The 25,964-nt window shown below is 40.6% G+C and overlaps 1 protein-coding gene across 1 annotated transcript; it reads left to right on the forward strand.

Annotated features, from left to right (window-relative positions):
* Positions 1 to 418: 418 nt before the first annotated feature.
* Positions 419 to 25,264, forward strand: fgd5b (FYVE, RhoGEF and PH domain containing 5b). The gene is made up of 21 exons (XM_080025959.1): positions 419 to 534; positions 1,576 to 4,141; positions 7,770 to 7,941; positions 10,067 to 10,125; positions 10,211 to 10,241; positions 10,708 to 10,859; positions 11,274 to 11,430; positions 13,774 to 13,864; positions 13,946 to 13,996; positions 14,432 to 14,490; positions 17,118 to 17,189; positions 17,421 to 17,489; positions 19,641 to 19,724; positions 20,862 to 20,941; positions 21,126 to 21,222; positions 21,815 to 21,952; positions 22,790 to 22,892; positions 23,406 to 23,542; positions 23,667 to 23,795; positions 23,972 to 24,126; positions 24,945 to 25,264. The coding sequence occupies exons 1-21, from the start codon at positions 525 to 527 to the stop codon at positions 24,979 to 24,981; spliced, it is 4,449 nt and encodes a 1,482-aa protein (XP_079882085.1). The 5' UTR covers positions 419 to 524; the 3' UTR covers positions 24,982 to 25,264.
* The last annotated feature ends 700 nt before the right edge of the window (positions 25,265 to 25,964 follow it).

Raw genomic sequence — 25,964 nt, forward strand, 5'->3', positions numbered from 1 at the left:
TCAGCCTTAATACAATATATATATACCAGTAATTAAGCAATAAGTCAGAAAATAAAAACCCTTTAAAAGTGCATTATTAGGAAAGTAGTAGGCTAGTGTTGCTTATTTGATATAAAATCATCGGAAGTTTGTATTAAAGTTCTATTGATAGCCTAGCCCTAGGCCAATGCTAAAATGTCTATCATCCTCTATACTAAGTTGCAGTCTGATGTTTATGTTTTCAATCCTCGAGCTGCTGCTTAGAGGGACCCTGCAGTGTGCCGTGAGCGCGAATCAAGTTTTTCTCTCCATTTGGTTTCCAGTCGCGTCCCGCGCGTCGCAGGACGCACAAACGATCAGCTGAACAGCAGCGTTTCCCTCTCAGCGGAAGATAGACGGAGCTGTGTTAAGTCACACTCACTCACTCCCTCCCGGTTTGGACAGTTTAGCTGGGTTTTGGCTCCGCTTTAAGGCGTTATTTTCAAAATTGTGCGTTTCGAAGCTGCGTTCGTGTTCGAGATGTTGGAGACTGCCTCTTCGTCAAAATGAACACAGGTGAGATGACTTATTATGAAATTAGGAGGGTGGTTATCAACTCCCTTTTCTTTCATTGTGTGTGTGTGTGTGTGTGTGTGTGTGTGTGTGTGTGTGTGTGTGTGTGTGTGTGTGTGTGTGTGTGTGTGTGTGTTTAGTACCAGTTGGTTTGAGCGGGGAGAGACTATCAAATAGATGTTCTGGTTTTTAGTTTCAATCATATCTCATATTGTTTTACTGTATTTTGTACATGTCAGTGAATACATGGTGAATCCAGCTAGTAAGGATGTGAGGCACACCAAAATGAGTGTAACGCAGTGTGTGTTCATGTCAGAGCAGTGGGCAGTGACATGTAATATTTATCATTATCCACATTGTAGCCTACCTGTTTTGATGGAATTTAAATGTGTCAGCGTTATTTAGCACCTGTAGAGGATATGTAGCCTACTCAAGAAACCACAGCCAGCATCGCTGTCATCTATAGTTTAAACAACATAAAGTATTTAATTTTTCTAGTTTTGGGGGTTGATAATCACTTTGTATGCCAACATTCTGTGTGCATTGTTGTTTTAAAAGAAAAGTAGTACTATATGGTGAGTCAAATTTTTCTTATTTGATAATTCATGTCCTTTCTGGAACGATCATATGCTGTGCAGGAGTTAATGAATACAGTTCACGTTTTAAACCTACTTTCCCAGCGTTTAAAGTATTTTTCTCAGGGCCATAAAGGCAGCCTGAGAGGGGTTTCTCTCACTTGAATCACAGGAAGTGAGTCAGGGAAATCCCTTCCATTTTTTTTTTGTATTCTTTCGCAAAGGATGTAGAAGGGAACATTACTCCTTTAAGTCCCTTATTAATCCTTTATAGCATCAAAGTTTAGTTTGTGTGTGATAACTGGTCTATATCATTGATTTAGGCAAATATTGTGCGAAAATGGTCAAACCTCATCCACACGACAATATCTAGAATCAGTTTTTAGGTCACAGGGACACAATACAAATGACCTGTACGCTATTTTAAAGCACGTAATCTTACAGTTTCCCTTTCCTGTTGTTCTTTCAGACTGGACCAAGCCTTCTGTTGCTCCAAAGCCAAGGTTTGTTTGTCCCACCGCCCTTAAGCTGACCTCCCCTCTCATGTCGGCAGCCAGGTGTCCCAAACCCTCCATAGCCCCCAAACCTAAAGTCACACCGGAGGAGCTTAATGGCAACCTGGGAAGATGCCTTAATGGCGGCTTGCTGACTTCAGACATTGAAGTTGATGAAGAGACAGGGAGCGGTCTTAACAATGTGGTTTCAGACAGGTTGCCGGCACAGATAAAATATAAAGCCTGCATTTTGAAATCACCACGAAAAGATGTTGAGAATGAGAACACATGGGTGACAGAGGAGGTAAGGGGAAATGAAGAAGAAGAGGTGATTCAGAAAATGGACGAGGACTGGAGATTATCTGACATCGCTCTGACAGGGGAGCTGGACTCCCTGGAGACACTGTGGGTCAGTGAGGCTGGTCTCACGGCCGACTCCGAGGATGCGGTGGAAATGGTTGACACTGACATGACAGAGGACATGGACGCTGAGGGGTTTGACGCAGGCGAGGCGCTGGCCGACACAGATGGCATCTCAGTGGGAAGCATTTCTGTTAATAGCATTGATGAGGACGCAGGCTGCTATTCTGCTAGAAAAAAGAGACACGCCAAAGAGAGGCAGGATGAGCTCAGAATGAAGGGGAATGATAAAGGCCACTGTACAGCAGACGATCTGCCCGAGTTCCTCACAGACAAACCCTGTCTCCTCATCAATGACACTGACACAAAGGTTTTTCCAACAGATGGAGAGGAGAAAGAAGAGGAATGCACTCCCGATTGCAACTTCACATGTGACATCCTGAGGTTAAGATGTGGCCATAAAACCAAGGAAAAGGGCAGGAACCTACACAACGCTACTCTTTATGACTCTATTCCTGAAGACCACAAACAGGTCCGTGATTCAGCTGAGAGACAGGACACCGTAGCGGATGAACCTACTCATGAGCCTTATTATGTCTCTTCGGAGGACATTATAAACAGAGAGATGATGCAGAGGAATAACAAGGGTCATGGACTCATAGAGAGTCCACTCTTACCACAGAAACTTTTATCTGTGAACATCAGTGGAGTATTAGCATCAAATGGACGAACACAATTCGTGTCCTCCGAGGATTACGAGGAGATTGTTAATAGGTACGGCTGCCAGAACAGTGATGAGAACAATGGAAGAACATACCAGAAAAGGACGAATGGCGAAAGTAAGGAAAGCAAAGCTCAGACAGTGGAGGACTTTTTGAATGAATTGGACTGCCAGCCGAGGTTTAGGCTGGTGTCCATCTCTGTGCCGACAGACACAGATACCTCGCTGACGTCCTCTCTCTCAGAGAGCCAGCTGCTTTCCCCAAACAATTCAGATGTCTTCAGGGACGACGAAGACCTGGACGGTCACATCGTGCCCTTTCTGGACGACACCACTGACACCGAACAGGACATGAGCGATGAGCATGTCTATGAGGAGCCAGGCCACAGCTCGGAGGGAGAACATTTTTTTCCTTTTCATAAGAGGACAACAGAGACGCGCTCCCGCTCACTGTCGCACCGCATCAATAACAATGTGGCTGAGATGGGAGTGCAGTTTGTTCAGAGGCCCTACATGAGTGGATTTGGACAACCTGCACTCAGCAGCAGCCCCATGTTGAGCTCAACGTCGCACAAGAGCTACGCCAAACCCCACTATTTGTCCCTTTACCCCCGCTCCCTCTCCATGGAGGGACAGGACATGCCTCTGGGTGTCTACAGCTGCATGGAGGGATCCCCGAGACAGGGAGGTGCCCTTTGTTCTTCTGGAAGCTTCTCCCGCTGCTCACCTCTGTCATCCAGCGGCCTGTCCACTCCGACTTCTGTGTCGGACATTCCTCCTCCGTTTGATCTGGCCTACATCACCAAGAGGCCCATCACAAAGAGTTCCCCCTCGCTTTTCAACGAAGGAGACTCGTCTGAGAAAAACAGGAAGAAGAAATCCTCCATCAAGCGTTTCCTGATGCTTAAATTTAGGCGGAAAACAGAGAGCAAGCCTGTAGTGGATGTCAACCCCTCCCTATTCAAGGCCTCAGCAGAGTCCAGCCACCACACGCCCAGCAGGCTGCTGGACCCTGATAGACACAGCATGAGCAGCTCCCCGCAGCTCAACTCACGCTCTGCAACCAAACCTCATGTTTCCTCCTCCACCTTCTTGCTCTACAAGGACATCAAAAGAAAAGGTGCATCTGTGGCCTTTCTCAATCGCAGCGTGGTCCGAGTGGAGTCCTTCGAGGACCGCTCCCGTATGCATTCCTCACCTCTTCCCCTGACCAAGCCTCGCTCCATCTCTTTCCCCAATGCAGATACCTCTGACTACGAGAATGTTCCTGCCATCAGCTCGGATTACGAGAACCTGCAGGTCCCACAGCAGAGGCCTGTCCGACAGCCTCCATTCACAGACTTCTTTGACCGCTCCAGTCGGGTGCTGTCTTCTGCAAACGACACAGACGGATATGTGGACATGAGCAGCCTCCCGGGGTTTAAGAGTAAAACCCAGTTACCTGAGCAGGAAACAGAAAGGTATGCAAACAAGACTAATGTTGTACAGCCGTACTAGCAGCTATGTGAGGTTGTACTTGAGCTAAAAGCTAACTGATGATTAACAGATTGAATATTCACCAAGTTCAGCATCACACTTAATTGAGTGAGTTAGCATTCTAACATTTGTTAATACGCTCTGAATACAGAGTATTGATGGGCTGTCATTAGTTTAGCAGTGTTTGGTCATAAACCAAAGCAGTAGACAACTTCAACTTTTGACCTGATGGTGGTGCTAGAAGGACAATTTATTGATCTCACTAAAGTCAGCGGGGTCCATCCTCTCGGGACCATGAACATCTGTACCCAATGGCATGGCAATCCATTGTTCTCATATTTCAGTTTTGACCAAAGGGATGGGCTGCCCGATTGACTGGCAGACGTTGCCATCCGCAGAGTGTGTGTGCATGCAGGTTGATGCTGCTGGACATATAATATTGATATAGTGATCTTGCCATCTTTTACACTGAGTACGAGTCTTTTTTATTACTATTCGGCCACTGTGTGGGTTTAACAATGGCCCTGGTGAGTAGGATTTATAACTATTTGTTATGCTGAGTCCCCTGTGACCACATGTGGTGATCAGTGGAAGGTAGGACAGTGCAGAAGATCCCTCGTGTGTGAGGATGTAGTGAGACCTATAAACCCTCAGGTGTGGTGTGTTGTTGGGGCATGTTGGGTGGTGGAGAAGGGTACACTGGAGGTAATGGTGGTGATGGGGGTGGGCTCTTCAGATGGAAGTCAAAACGCGCTGGTTTCAGTCATTCATTGTCTTTTTAGGAGAAGAAACAGGCTCCTGTGTTGATGCTGCAGGTAGAGCCTTCTCGGTGTTATTTGTGGGTATTATCAGCCATGCTGACATCAACCCATCCCCCCTGCATTCCTGTTGGCTGTATCATACAGGCTGCTCAAGATGATTAATAGTCAGAGCATTTTGGAGTCATTGCTCTTCTCTAGCCACTCATGAACAACAGGCGCAGATACAATCTCAGTGTGTTCTGTAGTCAGCTGTTGTTCCCTGCTGTGCTTGCCTCTCACCACTGTGCTTGTGTGTGTGCAAGAACATCTCTACAAAAGCTCTAAAATACTTTTTTGTGTGTAAAATTTGGTTTAATATACATTGAAATGCAATGTATCCTCCAATTCACTCTGCTGGTGCCTCCACCCTGTAGATTCAGTCACAACAGACGCTAGGTGATAATATCAAGCAGTGGGTTGTTTTGACTATGGCTAGGTATATATCAGCCTGTGTAGACTTACTGAGTTCACAACTGTACTGGTTGTATTCAGGTATCAGGATTTGGACAGATGTTTGTTTGTTTGTAGTTTTTTTTAGAAGGTTTTGACTGTAAGACGTTATATAACATAATATCAAAAGTGTGTGTTTAAACTACAATTAATGTGCATTGATGGTAAAACAGGTGAGACACTATGATTAATTGATCATTTATATTTGATACAGTATTTGGCAACAATGTCTTATAATTGTAGATGTAATAACGGGAAGATGAAACAATAGTGAACATGATCATAAGTTGCAGCCCTCACTGTGGGCTTACTGCCAGGTCCCCTCCACTGAATCCTTAATGTCTGATAAAAAAACATTTCGTTATTACAGTCGGAAAAGCCAATGTGTAAATATGTAAACAGCTTCTGCTTTTGTTTTAAGTCATGTTGCACTTTGTTGCTGCTAGGTCATGTGTTGTCATTATTGTGCTGCATATTATGTTTGTTCTCCATACTATGCAACCATGGCCTTGAGTCAATACAATTTGAATGTAAATGTGAAAAACATTATTGTCTCACCATGGTGCTGTTAATGCAAATTAGGGCAGGAAAGAATTCGTTAAAACATCAGACGACAACTGCAAAGGCGACATGCCTCTTTGTGAGAACCTGAACTTTTGGAAGCTCCCACTAAATACAAGCAGTGCCTGTAATCACAGCAAAGCAATAACCGCATGGACAGCGGAGTCAGTGGTTGAGGCCATTAGTTTTACAGTAGCCCTAAAGGGGCAATATGTAGCAGATCAGTTTGGAGATCATTGGCATCTTTGCTCCATCCCTGCTATCACTGGAAACGAATAGGCCCACCAGTGAACCGGCATAAAGAAAATGGCTACTTCTTATCTCCTCCTGTAATTTATCTCTATAGATTTGGCCTTGAGCCTTCATACAACATTGCAGGATTGTGAAAAGTGACAGAGGCAGTTTTTTGCAGGAATGATATAAAATCAGAATATAAAAAAAAAAAACATGCAACTCCCCCGGTGTCTCATTCAAAGTTTGATCCAGTGAGCGGTAATGGGGCGTGCAGCTCTAATGATTGCGATGCAGCGATCTAAACTGCTTACATATGTTGTTCATACTGTAGCTGTTTGGCATCTCAGTGGGGTTTAAATCCACTAGTGCACGGAGTGAAACATGGCGGGAACATTGGCGAGGCAATCGGTCACATAGAAGATGACGGTACCGCTACTGTAACTTAAGAACGTGTTTTTTTTATTTGCATAGCTTACACTCCCCCACTGAGCCGCAGCCATTAGCATATTCATTTGGGCTCCGTGCTGAAGAGAATCTAGTAGCATAAAATAGCCTACTGACTTGTGTCCCTGGTTGGGTACAGTTGCCACCGCAGGCCTTTTCAGGAGCGTTTTATTGGTTTTTCAGTAGACCTTCAGTGTTTTAACTATTCAGATTTGCTTCTAATGATGACATTTTTTTTATTATAGAGATATTTCAATGTAGACGCCCGTAAAGAACCGTACAGATGGTTCGAGTTGTTTAATGAAATTCATCTGATTTATTCTTACATTAATGAAGGTTTAAGGACAGACGCAGTTCATAGTTTCAAATCACAGATTCCAATTAGAGTCTATGGTAAAAACTATAGTGCTATCATTTACAGACTCCCATAATCTCCCAATCTGCAGATCAGGACCCCACCACTGTGCACTAGAAGACTAAATGAATATGAAAGAAAAATATACTATTTTCTCTTACACAAAGTTAGGTTTTCTTCAGACATATCTCTGATTGTTGTTATTATTTTTTCTAATAATAGGCTATATATTTTTTTAAATTGAAAAATACTTTACCATTTTCAGAAGCTCTTATGAAACCATTAAAGGGGTGGTTACACAATTTGGGAAATACACTTTTTTACCTTTCTGTTGGTTAATTATAAAGCTACTACAGCCAGAAGCCAGTTAGCTTAGCTTAAAGACTTGAAACGGGGAAACATCTTGCCTGTCTCTGTCCAAAGGTAACACACTCTGCCAATAGCACCAGTAAGCTAACTAAATAACATCTTTGTCAGGAGTCTGCATTCAATTATTTCCAAAAGACATGTGTACTCTTCTACAACAATCAGCAATTTTTAATGCATTACAGTGTCTCTCTTTGACCCTCAGCAATTATAATTTCCTTCATCAGTCATTTTTACTGTATTTCAAAACCCGACCGGAGGGTATGAGTGCATACAGGATGTCACAGTGCCATCTTGTTTGTCTCTATGTATCTGTGCCATGTATGCACATATTTTATAGTAAGCTTACACTGTACAAAGTTATGGTATATTTCATCATAGTGCCCCTCTCTTTCTCTCCAGTGCCTACACAGAAGCCTACAACATCTGTTCGGTGGCTGTCGCACCACAGACTTTTCTGTTGGGTGAGACAGGGGGAGAGGGTGAGACAGGGGGAGAGACGGCGGGGGAGGAAGACCAAGGACGCACCTCGGAGGAGGAAGAGGGAGGTGCAGACAGCAACTACGACAGACAGGTAAGTTCGGACATTTGTGTGTTGATTTTGTGTAAGTGGCGAAAACAATATTTATACAATACGTTTTTGAATCCAATTTTGACTATCTTGCTCTAGATACAGTCATATGAAAAAGTTTGGGAACCCCTCTCAGCCGGCATTATAATTGACTCTGCTTTCACAAAAAAAAATATAAAAGTGGTATGTCTTTAATTTACCAGGAACAGCTAAGTACTGGGATGTTTTCCAAACAAAGATTTTTTGAAAAGCAGTATTTGGTTGTATGAAATAAAATAAAATGTGAAAAACTGGCTGTGCAAAAATATGGGTACCCTTGTGGTTTTGTTGATTTTAATGCCTGTAACAGCATGTAAAACTGATGACTTTAAACACAAAGTTGGTTGGATTATGTTGTTAAGCCTTGAACCTCATAGAAATGTCTGTTTAAACATGAGAACATGGATTTTAGGTGCCTAAATGCAAGTTGCACTTCTCTTTGACTCTCTGCTGAAGTGAGACAGAATGGGATCATCAAAACAGCTCCCAAAAGATCTTAAAAACAAAGATTATTCATTGTCATGGTTTAGGGGAAGGCTACAAGAAGCTTTCCCAAAGGTTTCAATTGTCAATTTCTACTGTAAGGAACGTTGTCAGGGAATGGAAGGACACAGTCACAGTTGCAGTTAAACCCAGGTCTAGCAGACCAATAAAAGTACAAGAGCGGCATATGCAGCGGATTGTGAGAATGGTTGCACACAACCCAAAGATCACCTCCAAAGACCTGCAAGAACATCTGGCTGCAGATTGTGTATCTGTACATGGTTCTACAATTCAGTGCAATTTGCACCAACACATCTGTATGGCCAGGTGATGAGAAGGAAGCCCTTTCTGCGCCCACGCCACAGATACAGTTGCATGGAGTATTTAAAAGCTCATTTAGACAAGCCAGCTTCATATTGGAAGAAAATGCTTTGGACTGATGAGACAAAAATTAAGTTATTTGGTCTTTATAAAAAACAGATGTTTTGGTGCAAATTGCGCTGAATTGTTGAACGATGTACAGATACACAATCTGCAGCCAGATGTTCTTGCAGGTCTTTGGAGGTGATCTGTGGGTTGTGTGCAACCATTCTCACAATCCTCCACCTATGCCGCTCCTGTTTTTTTCTTGGTCTGCCATGCCTGGGTTTAACTGCCACTGTGCCTGTGTCCTTCCATTTTCTGACAACGTTCCCTACAGTCGAAATTGACAATTGAAACCTTTGGGAAAGCTTCTTGTAGCCTTCCCCTAAACCATGACAATGAACAATCTTTGTTTTTAAGATCTTTTGGGAGCTGTTTTGATGATCCCATTCTGTCTCACTTCAGCAGAGAGTCAAAGAGAAGTGCAACTTGCATTTAGGCACCTAAAATCCATGTTCTCATGATTAAACAGACATTTCTATGAGGTTCAAGGCTTAACAACATAATCCAACCAACTTTGTGTTTAAAGTCATCAGTTTTACATGCTGTTACAGGCATTAAAATCAACAAAACCACAAGGGTACCCATATTTTTGCACAGCCAGTTTTTCACATTTTATTTTATTTCATACAACCAAATACTGCTTTTCAAAAAATCTTTGTTTGGAAAACATCCCAGTACTTAGCTGTTCCTGGTAAATTAAAGACATACCACTTTTATATTTTTTTTGTGAAAGCAGAGTCAATTATAATGCCGGCTGAGAGGGGTTCCCAAACTTTTTCATATGACTGTATCTTGTGTGGAATTATTATCCTCATCATTAGTTATTTAATTGATAATAGGTTCTTTTTCTAATGTTTTCACTAAATCTCTGTTCCCTCACTGTACAGACGTATTTGTTTGTTTCGGGGCATCATTTGGTGAAAGCAGGTGTCATGGACTCCACATGAACTGTTTTCCACCTTGGGCAGTTGCAAAATGGCCCCTCACAAGCTGATGTTAATAGAGGTTAATGGGCTACTACACACTGCTGTTCTCATTATTCAGAATTTGATTGCCGCTTTGAGACGATCTGGAGGGGTCATGTCTTTTAAACTGATGCCAAAATTGTTTTAGCTCTTCCCAACCCTGGGCATATTATTACAAGTAAATAATATGATTATTTGATTATTTATGTTTACAGTCTGACGGTCGATCCCGAGCCTTTTATATCGCCAAAGAGCTGGTGGATACAGAGAGATTGTGAGTCACATTAAAACGTATTTCCCTTGTCAAACATCTCTGCTTTTCTGTCAAAACTAATCAGTTTTAATGTCTCCATCCACAGACATGTGAAAGCCCTTAAACTCCTCCAGGAAGTAAGTTTACTGTTGCAATATAATTCTCGTATATGTATCCCGTTATTCTCTATGGAAGGGAATTGCAGCTTGTTTCTACATTAGGGGCTACAGTATGCAGTCTGAAGAAAAGCATCTTCTCTTGATCTTTTTTTAAAATAATTGTTTTTGTGCCTTCCTCAAGGGCACCCAAACACAGATAATGAGGCAGGAACAAGCGCTCTGCCCTCTCACTTCTCTTCCATTGAGTGTTGGGATTAAACTAATGGCCTGTACCAACACTGCCCCAGTGCTCTTATCAGTGATGAGATTTCATGATATAATAGCTCATGTACTACTCCCCAATGCCAGATATTATCTTGATAAATACTTTTGCAGAAGAAGGGAAGGTAAAAACGGGGAGAAATTCAAGGGGGGGAATTGTAAGATTCCGTAATATTTATTTTGAAGTGAAAAGTATCAAGGATAACACTCTATCCACGCTCAGGACTTTCGGGAGGCGGTGGGGGCAGCGGTGGGGGACGAGGGGGACCCTGTGTTGGATGAAGAGAGACTACGAGAGATTCTCAATGAGCTGCCGGATGTTTACACCCTGCACCGCAGAATCCTCAACGAGCTGGAGAACCGAATAAGAAACTGGTGAGAGAGAAACCCTCTGATGCTGCTGCTACAATGTGCACACGGAATGCTATATCATTCTAAATGAATGACCTCCCACACTCACACATACTTCTTTTACAGAGGGCACATGTTACAGTTTTTTTCGATTGCTTACGTAAGCACGATTTTGAAAACAGGGCTGATTTCTCAAAACACTACACACAATTAGCACAACCAAACACCCAATTAGCACAACTCCTCAGACTTTTTGCAAAATGAAATACTATTTTCAAAACTATATAGGCTACTAATTTATAAAAAACATATTTTGTCACCATATGAAACACACACGCTTACAGTAATGCAGCTCAGAAAGTAGATTACATGTAACCTGGACTGCTGCAAGCTGCTTCTCCTCCTCCTCAATACGATCACCTCTGTTTCTCCCTTCAGGGAGGAGTGCCAGAGGATTGCAGACATCTTCCTGTCCAGAAAAGCAGAGTTCTTGGTCTTTACCACTTATATCGGCCACTACGACCGAAGTATGAACCTGCTGGAGGACAGCTGCCGATCTTCACCTGCCTTTGCAGCCATCGTTCATCAGTTTGAGGTCAGACCTACAGTCCTTCCTGACTCTAAACACAAACACTTAATAATGTAAGCCATAATGTTATCAAAAAAATCAACTTTTATTATCGTTATTATCAGGCAGGGACCAGAGAGAACACAAGTGGAGCGGTTGAGGTATTTGGATTCGAATCTCTATCCCAACTGCTATTTTCTCCCAAATCATAAACCTCAGCTTTAATATTCTCTGCTGAAAACTGCAGGACCAATGGGAATGTTTGCAATACTTGTTGTAATATTTGAAAAGAAAACACTTTATAGTCAACATTTTGATTAAAGATCACGGTCAAACCTTGGTTTCATCCTCACATATTTGATAGTCATCGGGCGCCTTACTTATCTCTGCACATATTTCTCTTATCAGCAGATTGTGTGTGTGTGTGTGTGTGTGTGTGTGTGTGTGTGTGTGTGTGTGTGTGTGTGTGCTTGTGTGTGAGTTATGTGCAGTGGCAAAGATCAGGCGCACGTTTTGTGGTAGCACAGGTGGTGATGGCTAACTGTGTGGAGATGGACCATGTGTTTGTGTTTGAGGGATACAGAGAAGGAGAGAGAGAAGCCATTGTGACTAAAAGCAAAAGATGTGAACCATTGACTTGCACCCCAGAAGCTCAACTTGTAGACTACATGCAACTTAGGCCAAGTCCTTGTTGGAGCGCCCGGGTTCGATTCCAGCCTAGTCCATCCATCTGCATAATGTCTTTGTGGGTCGGCTGTGGCGAAGCGGGTAGGGCAGTAGGTCACTGGAGTGCAGGGTCGGTGATTCGATCCCCCGCCTCCCATGTAGAAGTGTCCTTGGGCAAGACATTGAACCCCGAATTGCTCCCGATGGTTAGCTTGCATCGTGCGTTGTAGCTGCTGCTATCGGTGTATGAATGTGTGTGTGATTGGGTGAATGTGAACAAAACAATGTAAAGCGCTTTGAGTCTGTGAAAAACCAGGGAAGAGCGCTATATAAGTGGAGTCCATTTGATCCTCTCTCTTGTCTGTTTCCATTCTATCTCTAGTAAAACATAGAAAATGCCAGAAAATAATCTTAAAGAAAAGTTGAAGCAAAAGGCAGACACTTAAGAGAATAGATAGAATTTAATTTAAAGCAACAACTACACTGTGTTCTTGGCTGTTTAAGAAATAACCATCAAGGCACCCAAAGGATATAAACAGGCTGTTTAGATGTTAACAACATACACGAGTGACTCAGAACAGCAATTATACTCTGAATGTCTCTTTAAAAACATTAAAAACAGCAGAATCTTCAATTTAACGTATGTTGACATTCCCAAAAGCTTTTTTTTAACTCCAAAACATATCCAAACAACACACTTAATGAGGAAGTTATGCATAGACAGACACAATGCAGCAATTTTCACGCCTCAGCTAGTCAGCTAGAGATGCTATTAAGTTGATAAGTTTAATATGAAACATATAGAATATATATATATATATATATATATATATATATATATATATATATATATATATATATATATATATATAGAATATATACCAAAGTATGTTTGAGAGTTCCAAAGGGAGATTACATATTTTTTTTAAATTATTTTCCCTCCATTTTATAGGCTACCATGGAGGATAAGATCTTTGCGATGCAAGGCAGTTTTCTCTTTCTTTTAGTCTGATTTAAGAGCTCCAATGTTTAAAAGATTCTCTGCAGCACTTTGCATATTAATGTCAGTGATGATGTCTCTTTTCATCATCTTGAGTTTTTTAAATTATATTATTATTATGACTTCTTTTGGCATTTTTAATGCTTTAATGATAGTGCGGAGAAACAGAGATTCATCGGGGCAGAGAGGGGAATGACACGCTGAGAACCGGAATTGAAACCCAGTTCTGCTGTGAGGACTGAGACTCATGGAGGGGGGGGGTGCTCTAACCACTACACCACAGGCACCCCCCCCCCCATCATCTTGAGTTTTCTAATGAGAATCATTGTATTTAACATGTTGTCTTGATGTTGAGGACCAAGAAACTAAGTGTGTTTTTTTTTCAATTAATCTGACATTTTGTTTGGCCAAAGTTCATGTGGATTTCTACAGTAAATCTAGACCTAAGAAGCAGCATTGACATGTGGAAAAAGCTGACTTTGGGGCGCCCTTAGCTCAGTTGGTAGGGCGTCCCCCCCATGGGCCTCGGCCAGCAGCGGACCCGGGTTCGATTCCAGCCCGCGATCGTTCTCTGCATGTCACTCCCCTCTCTGCCCCATTTCAACTATGTCTCTACACTATCAATAAAGCATAAAAATGCCAAAAAAAATCTTAAAAAAAAGAAAAAGCTGACTTTGTATTTTATTTAATTGTATTTGTATCAGCAGCAGAGTCCAGCTGGGGAGAAGGTGTGTCTGAAACATCAGCTGCTGCAGGTGGTTGTGCGTGTGGCTCAGTACCGCATGGTCCTCACTGGTGAGTTCTCTCTTCTGGATCAAAAAGTATATTTTTACTCGTAGTGGTTGCATTAATTTTTTCCTCTCACTCCTTTTACAGATTACTTGAACAACCTCTCCCCTGATTCCAAGGAGTATGAAGACACCCAAGGTATTGTCAACAAACAGCAGAGGCAGTGTGGACAGAGGTTGCTCCCTGTTACTCTCGTGAGAGCCATAACATGCTCTGTGTTTGTGGCTCTGTGTTTACACAGATTTTATTCGCCCTCATTTGGCATGGAGAGATGGCCATGAGAGGGCCAATTTAGATTATTTCTTTTTCCCCTTTGTGGTGGTAACCCACCAGGCAGTGATTTCAGCTCTCTTCTGTGTGTGAAGAATGTAATGTATAATTCATGAGAAGCCCGGTTGCAGCAATGCTATCACTTATCTCCGATAAGGGAGCCGCCCGAGTCCAGACTTGTACACACGTCTGGGCTCCTGGCTCATTTTGAGTTTAATGTTTGGAGAAAAAGCACAAAGAAACAGATCAAGTATACATTTTAATATTGACTGTGTTCATTTAATGTTTTACGTCTCTGTACAGCTGCTGTGGTGGTCGTGTCTGACATTGCAGATCAAGCAAATGACAGCTTGAAACACGGGGTAGGTGTCATGTGTTGGCATACATAACTCTTAACCCTTGGGTATCCTTAACTTTTACTACGCCTTGGTTACCTTAGAGGACAAAAACGTCCTCTCCCTATAAACTGCCATAAAAACATTATACAGTAATATTTTTTTCTACTTTTTTGTTACAAACCTTTTATCCCACTTGACCTCATCACATACATATCAAATATTCATTCATTTGTAATTGCTTTTAACCCTTTACATGCAAGCTTATGTGATGACGTGAGCCATTTTTATTTAAAAAAAACACAATAATTGAAAAATTTCTCATATAATAGATGCAAAGTGGATTTTTTTGAGTGGGATAATTAGACTAGGATATGTTAATGATTTGCAATAAAACTGCTTTTGATACATGTTTAGTATTTTTGCAGTCACAGATGCAAATAAATACTCCCTCTCGTGACCTTAGAGGACAAAAACGTCCTCTCCCTATAAACTGCCATAAAAACATTATACAGTAATATTTTTTTCTACTTTTTTTTTTACAAACCTTTTATCCCACTTGACCTCATCACATACATATCAAATATTCATTCATTTGTAATTGCTTTTAACCCTTTACATGCAAGCTTATGTGATGACGTGAGCCATTTTTATTTAAAAAAAACACAATAATTGAAAAATTTCTCATATAATAGATGCAAAGTGGATTTTTTTGAGTGGGATAATTAGACTCTAGGATATGTTAATGATTTGCAATAAAACTGCTTTTGATACATGTTTAGTATTTGTGCAGTCACCGATGCAAATAAATACTCACACTCGTCCTCTCCCTATAAACTGCCCTAAAAACATTATACAGTAATATTTTTTTCTACTTTTTTTTTTGAAAACCTTTTATCCCACTTGACCTCTTTACATATATATCAAATATTAATTCATTGTTAGTTCCTTTTGACCTTTTAATTCCAGTTTCTTTGATGATGTCAACAAAGTAACAAAGTGAACCTGCAGCCACCTGAAAACCCACAAATTGCACATTACAGCTGCACACATATGCATGCGCACAAAGACACACACACATACACACACAGTAATTTCACAACACACACACAGACACAACCCTAAGGTATCCATATGGATCCACACTTTCCATTAATTTCTCATATTTCTTATGTTTAGGCCTGTAACTCTAAAAAATTACAAAAAAGTATAAAAATGGTTTTAGGGAGCATATTTGATCCTCAAAAAAAACTAGAGGAAATAAATGATTGAGCTAGATAGGGCTAAAAAAGCAATTTTGGTGTCTTAAGTGTTGGATTATTGCCTAATATCATCACATTTACATGTGTTTGTCATCATGGCTATGGTTTGAAAAAATAAAGTTTAAATTGGGCCATTTTTTCCATACACGTTTGAGTTTGTAAAGTTTGGCTGTGTGTACACAAACACACACACTATATTTTCTCAATACACACATATGCACCACACACTAGCATCCCTACCATCACACTCACACCATTTAGGTTGAATTTATTTTTTCTATTGCACTGTGGGGGGCAGGACCGACAACCTGGAAAATTGCTTGTAATTCAACCCTATGCCAAATATAGGGAAATGGCTCAAAATTGTGAAGGTGTTAAAAATTATCAATTTTGATGCTTTGTGTCGAGGATGAAAGCATAAAATCATTGAAAAAAATATTTTATGCTGGAATGACAGCAGGATCAAATTGGTAAAAAAAAGGCCATTTTGAATGGGAGTCAATAGGGGACAAAAACGTCCTTAGGGAGCTGAGAGGAACAAAAAAGTGTACAGCCTTTATTATAGATGGTACAAAGTTGCTGAATAGAAATTCACAAAATATTTGAAAAAAAAAAATCCCTGGCCAAAAATATTTCAGTTAACATAAGCACAGCCAAAGTTATACACAAAAAAGAGCGTAAAAAAAGTGTGAAAGGACAAAAACGTCCCCAAGAGCACCTAAGGGGAACAGGCAAACGTTTTTATGCTTAATTACACATCTTATTTTCAACCATAACTTTGTTCGGCACTGAATACACATACATGAAAACACACCTCAATAGGATCCTTCAGCTCAGTGCTTCCAAAAAGATTAATTTTTTTCCGGGGCATTACAAGTCTCTGGTTTGGAAAAGAAAACAATGGAACCCTTATAAGTTGAAGCTCTTCCCTGCCCAGTCATCCACTTAAAGTTTAGGGTCCTTAACAGATTGTTCACATACAGAAAGTTAACTGCTTCCTGAGTAAATTTAGCATCACTTTTGCACAGCCCATATTTGACTAAATGTATACAGAGGAAGAAATGCGAGAGAGCATTTTTTTATCACCAAAAATAACTGGAATAACATTACCCAAAAACATATCTCTTAATGCTTATGTTAGAATAATAAGTATAGATCTGTTGAATCTGCTTTCAGCAGAAGATGACAAATGTTTTAGTAGTCTGTGCTCATTCTGCCAGATATAGCCATCTACAGTATGTCTAAAAACAACACAAATTGTTACAGAAAAAGGGACTGGTAACACTCTAAAAGGACTGGTAATACTCTACTATTATTGTTTCTCTCGTTTTATTTTGGCATCTGATTTTCTTTCATTCTCTGTCCTTCCTTTTTTCTCTCTCTTTGTCTCAGGAGAACTTGTTGCGTCTGGTCAACATAGAGTACAGTGTGCGTGGCCAGAGGGACCTGCTGCAGCCTGGCAGGGTAGGACTGTGATAACAGCATTGTTTCTGTCTGAACCACCCTGTGCCGCCCTGTGCCGCCCCTCAGCTGCCCTTTACACAATCATTCAGCTGGGAATCCCCTGGCACTGCGGGCCCTGGTTTTTAAAACTACATTCATTATTGCAGATGCCCTCCATGTGTCACGATCAGATGGCTAACCAAGTCCTTAGTCTATGCTTCTTTTAATTTTCTTTTCATTTTTTTTAATCAGGTCTTTGTGAAGGAGGGCACACTGGAGAAGGTCAGCAGGAAAAGTCGCCAGCCCCGCCATCTGTTTTTGGTAAAACACTGCTTCCTGTTTGTATTATTTAAGTTAAAAGACACATGTGACAGTCATACTTTGCTTTGTTTTTTACAGTGTGTTCTGAAGACATCTCTTAGTAAACTGTAGTAGACTTGGGCAGTCTCCGTCTGGTGTGTCCAGACTAGGGCTATTAAGAGCAGGGTTTTCCTGACAGGATGTTTAATGAATGCTGACTTCCTGAGCTGCTCTCTTTACTGACAGCACAGGGAAGGTCAACAGCAGCTCCTTTAAAAAAAATGAAGGGTCCTTGTGCACTTGTAAATGTTTATGACTCTAATTCCGTCAGCTAAAAATGTATCTGACGCATCCTCAGCACGTTTTACTATTGAGGGTGCGTCTGTAGTAAAGGTGCTGAGGATGCTTCAGATTCATTTTTTAGCTGACGGAATTAAAGCTGGCTCAGAGAATGCCTACATTAAATTGGGAGAAAGGATGGGAATGGAAAATGGTCGAATTGAAAAGTTGTAAGTATAAACCTAGTAACAATGTAATACAATGATTCCACCTGTCACAGCTAGGTCAACGCAAAGTAATGTATGTGAAAGAGACAGTTGGGAAAGAGTGAGTCAAGATAGAGGACACAGTGTACTAGCAATGGTGAAAGAAGTAGCCTTGTTTTGAGCAGTACAAGACTACAGTGTAGAAGTACTAAGTTACAAGTAAAAGTCATGCATGCAAGTATTAGCATCAGTATTTACCAAAGTAAAAGTACTCATTATGCAGTATGGCCCATTTAAGGATAATGTATGTTATGATATTGTCTTATTGTATTCTAAATACAAAGTAGCACAAAATGGTACAAGTAGGTCAAACTTATATGTACTTTCCACCTCTGTGCACAAATATAACAAAGAGAACACCCTCAAATGTTATAATCAAGAGACATTTGAAAATACACCTATACGGAAATGATCCATAGAGCATCATGATAGTGCAGTGCTTTCTCTCCTGTGGCGTTTAAAAGAAAATGTATTTGTGGTCCAAGGCTTGACACTTAAAAAGCTCGTAAAGGTTCTCTTCCGGTAGAGTGTTGGTAATCGTGTAACTTTTCATCCTGCCAGTTTATCCACCCCGATGATGGTCGCGCGTTATCAGCTTTTATTAATGCTAGACAGCATGATAGAAGATGTCTGCATGAAACGGGAGCTTGTGAGTGAAATGAATCTCTGGAGAAAATACTAATATGGAAGTTAATGATCCAATTTGATATCAACTTTGATATCTATTTACTGAAGTGTCTCATTCATGTATGATGATCATAAAAAATCAAAGGGGTTGAGGTATTTTGAAATTTTTACATCCTCTCCCAGACACGTTTAAAGAGATACATGAATACTGTGCATTGAATGATCATTTTTCTATATGAGGTTTTTTTTTCTACCAAACTAAGATCGGTTTCCTTGTTTAAAATTCATGAAAATAACTATGATAAATAGGCAAATGTTTTCTATTTCATATGTTTATCTGCTGGATAAAATATGTCTCCCACATCGTTCTCTTTGTGAGTGGACTGGAGGTTTCAAGTTTTCACACCACTCTTGTTTAAGTTGCATACTAGTTTCACTCCAGAATAGTTGTGATCCTTCATTCGCCCCGGATTAAGGCAAGCTCAGAAAATTGTTCCTTATTTAGCCTTCTCGTGTCAAGCTCTGCTCATACATCATGATGCACGGTCATCAGATGAGAATAGCTATCATTGAACATTTACAGACATACAGCTATTTGGATGTGTCTCTGTCTGTCTGTCTAACTGTCTGTTTGTCTCTGTGTGTGCGTGTGTGTGTGCGTGCGTGTGTGTGTGCGTGTGAGCTGGTAGATATACGGCAAGTTGTCATAATGTTTACTGGGTAACACCAATGTCCTATCAAAAATCTGCAGTTTGGTGTGAACCCCGTCATGAACTAATAGACTCGATGAGAAAACATAATACAAAATCTTTAACTCTAAAGTTTAAAGTTTGTATAAGCTTAGAGTGCCACCTACTGGAGAACTGCTGCACATACAAGAATGATATAGTCTAAGTATACTATTGGACCTTTTTTATTATAGTCTTTACTCTGTTATGCATTTATTTGTTCTGCAGATTTACTGTAAATTCACTAGTGCTGTCTGTGGTTTGTTTGTTAGATGAATGACGTGCTGCTGTACACCTACCCTCAGCAGGACGGGAAATACAGACTGAAGAATACTCTGCCACTCACTGGGCTGAAGGTCAGAGTCTGTCATTAAGTCACCTTATGTCTTTGATTTCTAACTATCCCTGCGTTCCAATACCCATACTTCTCTACTTCTATACATGCAGGTCAATTGTAGTATGCTGGAAATACATACATGTGTTCCACTAACTCCAATAGCATTTTGGAGTATTCATCTTTATTCTTGACATTTCTCAACATAATGATTTTTCTCTCCTGTGGCCCTAAAACTCTTCTGTACTTTAGTATGTACTGTATTGTAGTAAAAATAAAAAGTATGTGATTTGGAACGCAGGGTATGTTTTTCTCTTTATAGTTCTGTGCATACGTTCCATTATATTTAATGAGTCAAGTAGTTTGTTCTCTTGTTTTATCGCACCTCGAGTAGAGGTACAGAGCAGCCAGATTAATTATTCGTTGTTCTTACCGTGCTTCGGAGGATATATTGAAAGCTTATCTTCTGTTTTTCATGCATAATGTTATTTGAATCAATACACCGCACTTCCTTTGTGAAAACCTTGTCGTTTTTTTGTCACGGTCATATCACACGTCAAGTGAGCACTGATCATCTGGTTGTGCCAAGCCAACGAGCACATTTAATGCTGAGACCCGTTCACTATAGGGCTTCTCCTGCTTGGAATAAGCTCCTCACCAAAAGCAGAATTTCTTTTGAACATTTTCTTAAAAACAAATGGATGAATCCCATTTAGATCTTAAGTACATGTGCTTTTGGAGAACTATTGGTAACCATTGTTTGTTTGACGTGGTTTCACTTATTCACTGTTATTTTATTTGGCTGATATCGTAGTTTTATTGATATTGTGTGATTTTATTATTATTGTTTGTTTTAATTGCTGTCCCTTTCTCTGTGGACCGCAGGAAGACTAGCGACCACTTGGCCAATGGGGATCCAATTAAATAATAAATAATAGTTGATATGCATTTAAAGCTGGAAGTCCACATAAAATCTACAGCCATTAAAGTATTAAATAAGATACATATGGATTTTTCATGAAGTGATTTACCTGTTTGCAGTTAACAGAGAATGTGAAAATGGAAAACCAATTGTCTATTTCCCAACTGCTACAATGGAAACTTTACTTCTCTCTCTTCCTTTGCGGTTTTTTGATTTATGATTCTTCCAATTTCTCAGGTCAGTAAACCCATCATAGAAAATGTCCAAAATGCACTGAGAATAGAAGGAACAGACATCTCCATCACTCTGTCTGCAAGGTGGGTCACCCTGTACTATGAATAATGGATCATATCTGATAGTGGCAGTGATGATAAGGTTAAAAACCCATGAAACCAGTGTTTTTATACTGCAGCTTATATTTTGTATTACCAGTTATCGAATTATAGTTTAATGATAATATTGTATTGATTTTGTGTGTTTTTTTGTGTGTTTCTTTTGCAGTTCCTTCATTGAAAGAGATGACTGGTTTTACTGTCTGAGCCGCACTGTGACAGAACATGCCAGGGGCTCTGCGGCTTTCAACGGCTGCTCAGGAGAGGTCAGCAAACTCCCTTTTTATTTGTATTTAACAATTAAGTTGTTACTTAAAGGTGAAGTAAGCGATTTATTTATGTTAATAAAAGTGTTAAATCGCTCTTTAGTCATAAGGTGATCACTGATACAGTGTACATGTTTCATTAAGCCGATCTCTCAGTCACCCCCTCTGCATGTAATCGGCAAATAAACTTTTCGGGGATCCCACAACTGAAAACAAATCAGAAGAGAGAACGCTACAAACCGGCACCCGAGTGACAGATAGGTGAATGTTTATGCGCCTACAATGGCGGAGCAAGTAAAAATCCTTCCCAATGTCTGTTTTGATGGTTTTTATCATGTTTTATCACACTTATGGATCTGAGATGATGCTAGATAACTCGCTGCTTGAAGACCGCAGTGCATTAATGTGGTGACATGGGGACACCTAACTGCTAACTGCTGTCACTGACAGGAAGTTTGCTCAACTGACCATTCTGCGTACTGAACCTTTAACGAAATAACATTGATTTTTTAAAATGTTGCATGCGATCACTGTCAGTCTTCGCAGTGTGACAAAGTGTGTTTTTGTGTCCCTGTGTGTGTGTTTTACCCAGGCCAGAGATCATCTGAGGCTGGCTCTTGGAGAGAAAGCTCCCACACTTGTTCCAGTCTCACAAGTCATGATGTGTATGAACTGCACCTCAGATTTCAGCCTCACTCTCCGTAGACACCACTGCCACAGCTGCGGGAGAGTGAGTCACACACACACACGCACACACAAACACACACGCACACACCCACACACACACACACACACACACACACACACACACACACACACACACACACACACACACACACACACACACACACACACACACACACGCTGCTCTATGATACCTTACAAGCTGATCAGGAGGGCTGGCTCTGTGCTGGGTACTGCTGTGGAGCCCCTGGAGGTGGTGATGGGGAGAAGGATGGTACAGAAGCTGCTGAACATTATGGACAATAACATGCATCCCTTACACAGTCTTGTGTGTAAACAGAGGAGTGTTTTTAGTGGGAGGCTACGGCGGCTAAGCTGCAAAAATAACAGATACAAAAACACTTTTTTACCTACTGCAATTGCACTTTATAATGACTCCCCTTTCAGTAAGGACAGAGGACATTTGAACTTTTAAACTTTAGCCTATTTTGCATTTTTTGCACATGTATAATTGCACACTTGATTGCTTTTTCTTTTAGCATAATTTTAGTTTTTTATCATATCATATGCACTGGCAGAGCTAGTATTTGTGTACTGTTATATACGAGTAACAGCTACTTATGCACTTATGCACAGAGACTATCCATACCACTTTCTCATCTTGGCTATGTATGTATGCTCATGTTTGGGTGGGGATAGGCCTATATGTGCTGTGTTGTGTTCTGTGTATGCTGGCTGCTGTAGCATCTGAATTTCCCTGCTGGGATGAATAAAGTATATCTATCTTATCTTATCTTATCTTATAGTTTATTTTGCTGAGTGCACTTACATTTTCCTTCTTTTTTTAAATGTGCCTGTGTTGAATTTATGTTGTCTGACACAGATTGTTTGTCGGAGCTGCTCCAGGAACAGATACCCACTGAAATACATGAAAGACCGCATGGCCAAAGTGTGTGATCACTGTTACAGCGAGCTGAAGAAGAGAGGTGGGCAAAACTCAAATACATTATACGAATGTATCAATCAATATGACATATGTCAGTCTGCCTATCCGTCCACATGTGTTATTATTGCTATTCTTCTTGGGCAAGATGTTCTTAGTAACCTTGCTTGTTAACAAAGTCACTGGTTGTTATCAGTGGGAGACGCAGCATCAGGCAACGTTGAGCACAAAAGGAGTATCTGACTGAAATGTTGGAAAAATATGTTTAATTATATTCACAAAAGAAAGGAAAGTAGTACATTTGATCAAGTAAAAATAACAGAAAAAACATGTGATACTATTACTTCTTCTCACTGCTATGTACTACCATTTGCATATTAATTATAATGTTCCTTTATGTTCCTTACTTAGGAAATGTAATTCTTTCCAATGAGTTATTACACAACGTTAAACATTAAAGTCTCTGCGTTGGCATGGTTCCTGTATTTACATTTGCCAACATCTGTATAGTCCTGCTTCTCTGCTGTGGGTAAAAGGCATTTGTATATTTCTACAGGGGGAGATGTGTCTGCACTGACAGCTAAGAGTAGCCCCCGTCCCCACCGCTCCAGTCGTCCTCTCTCCACCGTCTTCCAAAACATTCATCCGCCCAACATTTGGAGACATCGGAAAGGCACCGCCACCTTCACCCAGGTACTGAATAGTGTCGGATTACCAAATAGTGCTGTTGATGTGGGTGATAGCTACGCCCATGTTTTGTAAGTGCCACCACGGCTATATAGTAATCGGTCCCTTTCCTGCTCCCCGTGTCATGCAGGTGAGCGTTTCAGAAGAAGCCGGCTCCATTAGTGGCAGTCTACAGCGCAGCAAGAAGAGCAAGAGGAGCTGGAAGAGACTGTGGTTCCTCCTCAAAGACAAGGTGCTTTACACCTACCGAGCCCAAGAGGTGAGGGGAATCAGGCACTCCCCTTTAACCTGAGCATGCATGCACATATTCACACTATACATATGGAGGTCTAAAGCCATTACTGAAAAAGTAACTAAAAGTGCTGACATGCCCACAGTAACACCACTGTATCTTATAATGCATTGCCTTTCCCTTGATAAATCCTCTGTCTTCAGGAGAAAGTGGCGTCAGAGAGTTTGCCTCTGCTGGGTTTCACAGTCAAGCTCCCAGACAGGCAGGAGAGAGAGGAGGAGGCCAACATCTTCCACCTTTACCACAAAAACACTTTGTATTACACCTTTAAAGCGTCGGACAATTTCACAGCTCAGAGGTGAAAACGCATGCCCTTTGATTTCCACATTTTTTAAGAGATTGAAACTGTAAAGATATAAGTCTTGGCTGCGGACATAATGCATGTTACTGTAGCATTGGTGTCTGTCTCACTGTTGTGAGCTAGAGCTCTTTAAATTAAGAGACCAGTCTCGATTTTTCTTAAATCTTCATCTCTACATTACTTATTGAAAATGCTCTTTATGACAAAAAATGTATTGGAATTTGGTAGAAATGTTGTCAGTAGTTTATATTATGAAACCAAAATGCTCATTCTATTCAAACATATGCCTGAATAGTAAAACGAGAAACACTGAACATTTGGAGTGGTCTCTTCATTTTTTTCCGGGGCTGTACTGTATAAGAGAATGAATAACAGGACCGCTACTGATTAGTCTTTGCTATCTGGGAAAAAATAACTAAATACTCCAATTTTAAACTTTCATAAAACTCAGTGTGTTCCAGAGGATTTAATGGGCCCATGATTGTATAGTTTTTCTTGGCCCGCAGATGACTGTGCAGTTCCCGTTTGTTTACATGGTGTGAAGTGGAAACATGAGTAACTCCAACTTTGGAATGTTCCATGTTTTTCCCAGAACAGCAGCAACATAGAGTTAACAGAACCAGAAGAGTTAGTAAAGCCTACGTCTCATAGACAACATATTGTAAAATCATTTAGAATTGTGATGCTGAATACATAGTTGGTGTAATTACATTTTTATAATAATTGTTAAGGGGAGGTAGACTGAGATATGTATTTTAGCACAACTACAGTTCATGCTGTGTTTTCCCTAATGTAAAAATGTCCTCCTCATATAGGTGGTTGAATGCCATGGAGGAAGCCACGGTTTTATAGGATCAGCTATTCGCGGTGGGTCTCCGAAAATAGATGTCTGCCGCCTTTTGTCTCCTGTCACAAAAGGACTGTGCAACCAAAAGGAGAACACTGGTGGGGGAAAAATGAATTGAAAGACATTTTAATATATGATGTCTGCGAGTTGCCTGGCAGGACTGTGTAAAAGAAGACCCTGTGTTCTTTGAGATGGGGACACCGTTACCTACTTCTTCAACCTCCAGCGACCCCTGCCTGCTGTTACAGCAGGTGCGACATTGAGAGCCCAGAGAGATGCATTGCGTTGGCCCAGAAACCTGCCAGTGTGGAACATTACATAGACATGACATCTCCCCCCCCCCCGCCCCCCTTCCTCCTCATCAGCTGGTCAGTGACATTCTTTTAAAATCTCGGGGAAGATTGAAGATTTATGACAAAAAAAAAAAAAAATAAGCAAGTAATTTCAAAAAACGGAACGAATGATCACTTTAACGACAGCCATTTGGTGTTAATGTGAAAAAGATGATAAATAATTTCAATCTCTCTCAATAATTCACAAATCCGGAACAACCCGTTAATTCTGTCAAAGAGAAATAATTAGTTCTGCCTTCATTTAAACATGTGTTCTTCCACTGTGATTCAGTGTGCGCTGTGACTGATACTTTGAAGCACGGGCTGTATCAAAGATTGAAATCATTTCATATTTACAGAAGCTTCTGTAGCTTTGCCATGTACTGTATCGTTGGAGATGGTCCTGTGGTACAGTGAATAAATCATGTCCTTATTTTGCTTTGCACTGATATAAAAAAGTAATGAACCGGAAAAGGAAATATGAGTGTTATTTCATCATATATCATACAGCTACTGTAATTTACTCACTTAACTTACATAAACTTATCTTTTTGTATTGGGGAAAAAATGTTGCCAATTGCATCCGTATTAGGAAAAATGCCTAAAAGAACGTTTCCCTGGAGTGAACCATGAATCACTGATTTCACTGATTTCCA

The sequence above is a fragment of the Ammodytes marinus genome (genome assembly GCF_949987685.1).
Source record: "Ammodytes marinus genome assembly, chromosome: 4".
NCBI lineage: Eukaryota > Metazoa > Chordata > Actinopteri > Uranoscopiformes > Ammodytidae > Ammodytes > Ammodytes marinus.

Bases quoted from the DNA above. Each gene is read 5' to 3' on its own strand.
- fgd5b (XM_080025959.1), top strand. The intron at 4,142-7,769 runs GTATGCAAACAA...CTTTCTCTCCAG, and splicing joins CCTGAGCAGGAAACAGAAAG to TGCCTACACAGAAGCCTACA. The intron at 24,127-24,944 runs GTGAAAACGCAT...CTCCTCATATAG, and splicing joins GACAATTTCACAGCTCAGAG to GTGGTTGAATGCCATGGAGG.